The sequence below is a fragment of the Triticum aestivum genome, chromosome 7A, assembly GCF_018294505.1.
Source record: "Triticum aestivum cultivar Chinese Spring chromosome 7A, IWGSC CS RefSeq v2.1, whole genome shotgun sequence".
Classification (NCBI taxonomy): domain Eukaryota; kingdom Viridiplantae; phylum Streptophyta; class Magnoliopsida; order Poales; family Poaceae; genus Triticum; species Triticum aestivum.
In genome coordinates, this window is record NC_057812.1 from 36,976,538 (window position 1) to 36,979,988 (window position 3,451).

A 3,451-nucleotide genomic window follows, 5' to 3' on the forward strand; every position below is an offset into this window, starting at 1 on the left:
TTTCGCTACGACCCAGCGATGGCAAGCCTTTTTTTTGCTGGAACCATCGACCATTTTTGATGGGACGGGTGAGAATTTTTGTTGCGACCAGCGAGATTTTCTGTTGCTGGGAATTTATGGAGTCTTTTTTGCTGGTATAGGAGGAGGTTATTTGCTTGGACTGGCGAGACGGAAATCTGAAACCGGCAAAATGATTCGCTGGGACCAGCACAAGTCATGCTTCGACAACCTTTTTGCGTGAGGTAACAGCAAGTAGCGACGGTGGATGAGGTAACACCATTTCTCTTCCGTGGGCCCAAGGTCAATCGGTGGCAGATGCTTGCTTGGAGAGGGTGTGCGCTCCGTTCCCTGATCAATCAAAAAAAAAAACTCGTGGAAGCTGGATCCTCTCAATCAACTCGGCCAACCAGTCTGTGGTGTTTTCTCGATGGATGTGGTCAGGTATCAGTCGATTGAGATTTAACTAAGTTTCAGTCATATGACATATCATATAAAAATAAAAGAAAAAAATTGAAAAGAAATTTTTGCACGAATGTCAATGTATGATCTCACGAATATAGCACCCGACTGAGACGTAACAAAGTTTTAGTCGACTTAGACTTAGACTTAGCAAGACTATTTCTCGATAGCTGGTGATGGGACCTCCTCACATCTCACTCACACGTTGTCAATCCTCCCACTGCATAATACGTAATAGAGATGGAAGAGAGAAGGGCTGTGCTAGACTACTGGTACGTACACGCATTCTCTCTCCCGGAGAGCTTGAGAAAGAGAGAGTGAGATCCATGGCGACCTACCGTCCGGACAGCAACACCCTCCTGGCGGACGACTCGATCCTGGAGGTACGCACGCATACCAGCAGATCGATCTGCTACTACTACCGACTATGCCGGCCGGTCACATGCATGATGGATGTCTCCCAAGTAGTAGATTACTAATTTTGCATCCCACACCACATATGCAGTACGTGCTGGAGACGACGGTGTACCCGCGGGAGCACGAGCGCCTGCGCGAGCTCCGCCTCATCACGCAGCAGCACGCCAAGTACGACGTCGCTCGTTGCCTTGCCAGCAGCATATATCCAGGTCTTTCATGGGGTCGTGCACCGGCTGTCTGAGCTCGATCTGTTTACGTTGTGTTGTTGCTGGCCTCTCCAGGTCCTTCATGGGGTCGTCGCCGGACCAGATGCAGTTCTTCTCCGTCCTGCTCAAGATGATCGGCGCCAGCAACACAATCGAGGTCGGCGTGTTCACCGGATACTCACTGCTCACCACCGCTCTCGCCCTCCCCGCCGGCGGCAAGGTCCGTCCCCGTCGCCTCTATGTTTCATTTCATACATATGGCACTTCACCCAGCCATCCTGATAGATATTAGCCGGAACGGACACACAGGTGGTGGCGATCGATGCGAGCCGGGAGTACTACGAGCTGGGGCGGCCGGTGATCGAGAAGGCCGGCGTCGCGCACAAGGTGAACTTCCGCGAGGGCGACGGGGTCGCCGAGCTCGACAAGATCCTGTCCGAGGACGGCGGCGCCAGGGCCGGCACGTTCGACTTCGCGTACGCGGACGCGGACAAGCTGCAGTACGCGGGGTACCACGAGCGGCTGCTGCGCCTGGTGCGCGTCGGCGGCGCCATCGCCTACGACAACACGCTCTGGGGCGGCTCCGTGGCCATGCCCCGCGACAAGCCGGGCAGCTCCGAATACGACCGCCGGGTGCGGGACAGCTTCCTTGAGTTCAACGCCGCCGTCGCCGCAGACGACCGCGTCGAGGCCTGCATCGTCCCCATCGCCGACGGCGTCACGCTGTGCCGCCGCGTCAAATGAAGTGCTCCGCTCTAATCATCGATCGAGTCAGATCTCAGATGCATCTGCGAGTCGTGTCATTTCGTGACAATGATGTCCTACCTGGTTTCTCACCGTTGTGTCGACTTGTGGAATCGGGTGAGCTTATCTTTTGAAATTTCTGGCATCCATCACGTGAACGTTTATTGCTTTCGAGTGGGCCTCGATTCCCGTCACGCTAGCAAACCACTGCAGTACTGTACGGATGTTGTACAGTCACTGTCATGTGGGACCTGACCCCCACATGTCATCTATACTACAACACCATACAGTATTGTAGAAGATCTCAACCCAACCAATATGGCTGCTCATCTATGTGCTCAACACCAGTGAGTGAGGTTGTCGGAAGTGTCTTTTGTTCAACTTTGTTCTAAGCTTCCTTCCTGATTGTATTGCCGGCGAATGTAGTATTATTGAGTAATTAATAAAGCTCCTGAATTATAAAATTACCGTCACGCTAGGTTTACCTCCTCGCGCCGATACAGGCGGCATCAGACTTCTTCCCGTCCCCGCCTGCATGATCCCTACCGGCTACTCCCACTCGGGCCGATCCAGGGGTGATCCTTTTGTTGCTGCTCGGCCTTGGTGCGGCTGCTCGGAGGGTTGTCTGTATCCTGGGTTTTTGTCATTGAGACTCTTTCGGGTGTTGAGTCCCATTAATATTCTTTTAATATTCAAAAATAGACTAGCAAGATGCCCGTGCGTTGCACGGAACATCAAGATGCATATGTATGAGTAGTTTATCTTGTAAGAGAAAAGGATAAACGAGGGAAATCCTTATCTGCAAGTGTGAAGAGAGGTGCGGGCATCTTTTTGCAATGCCATAGTTTGCTTTTTATCCGTCAGATATAAATCGGACGGTCTATATTACACGATGACAGGCACACCATCACCACCAACTTGGTCTTTTATAAGAGTAGAGATGTGGAAGGTGAGATTCAAACTCATTACGTCTTCCCGTCCCTGCCCGCATGATCCGTACTGGCGACTCCCACTCCGGCCGATTCAGGGATGATCCTTTTTGTCGCTGCTCGGCCTTGGTGTGGCTGCTCGGAGGGTTGACTGTATCGTGGCTTTTGTCACTTAGACTCTTTTGGGTGTCGAGTCCCATTAATATTTTTCTAATATTCAAACATAGATGCAGGCAGTGAGATTCGAACTCATTATGTCTTCTAGTCCCCGCCCGCCTGATCCCTACCAGCGACTCCCACTCGGGCCGATCCATGGGTGATCCTTTTGTCAATGCTCGGCCTTGGTGCGGCTGCTCGGAGGGTTGACTGTATCATCGGTTTTTGTCACTAAGACTCTTTTGAGTGTCGAGTCCCATTAATTTTTTTTTAATATTCAAAAATTGATGCGGGCGGTGAGATTCAAACTCATTACGTCTTCCCGTCCCCGCACGTCGGATCCCTACCGGCGACTCCCACTCGGGCCGATCCAGGGGTGAACCTTTTGTCGTTGCTCGGCCTTGGTGTGGTTGCTCGAAGGGTTGCCTCTATCGTGGGTTTTTGTCACTGGGACTCTTTCGGTTGTTGAGTCCCATTAATATTCAAAAATAGATGCGGGCAGTGAGATTCAAACTCATTACGCCTTCCTGTCCCTGCCCG

The 3,451-nt window shown here is 52.0% G+C and overlaps 1 protein-coding gene across 1 annotated transcript; it reads left to right on the forward strand.

The window, feature by feature from the left end:
• The first annotated feature begins 614 nt into the window (after positions 1–614).
• On the forward strand, positions 615–2,293 carry LOC123151261 (tricin synthase 1). Its single transcript, XM_044571002.1, has 4 exons — positions 615–842; positions 965–1,044; positions 1,158–1,302; positions 1,392–2,293. The coding sequence occupies exons 1-4, from the start codon at positions 636–638 to the stop codon at positions 1,824–1,826; spliced, it is 867 nt and encodes a 288-aa protein (XP_044426937.1). The 5' UTR covers positions 615–635; the 3' UTR covers positions 1,827–2,293.
• The last annotated feature ends 1,158 nt before the right edge of the window (positions 2,294–3,451 follow it).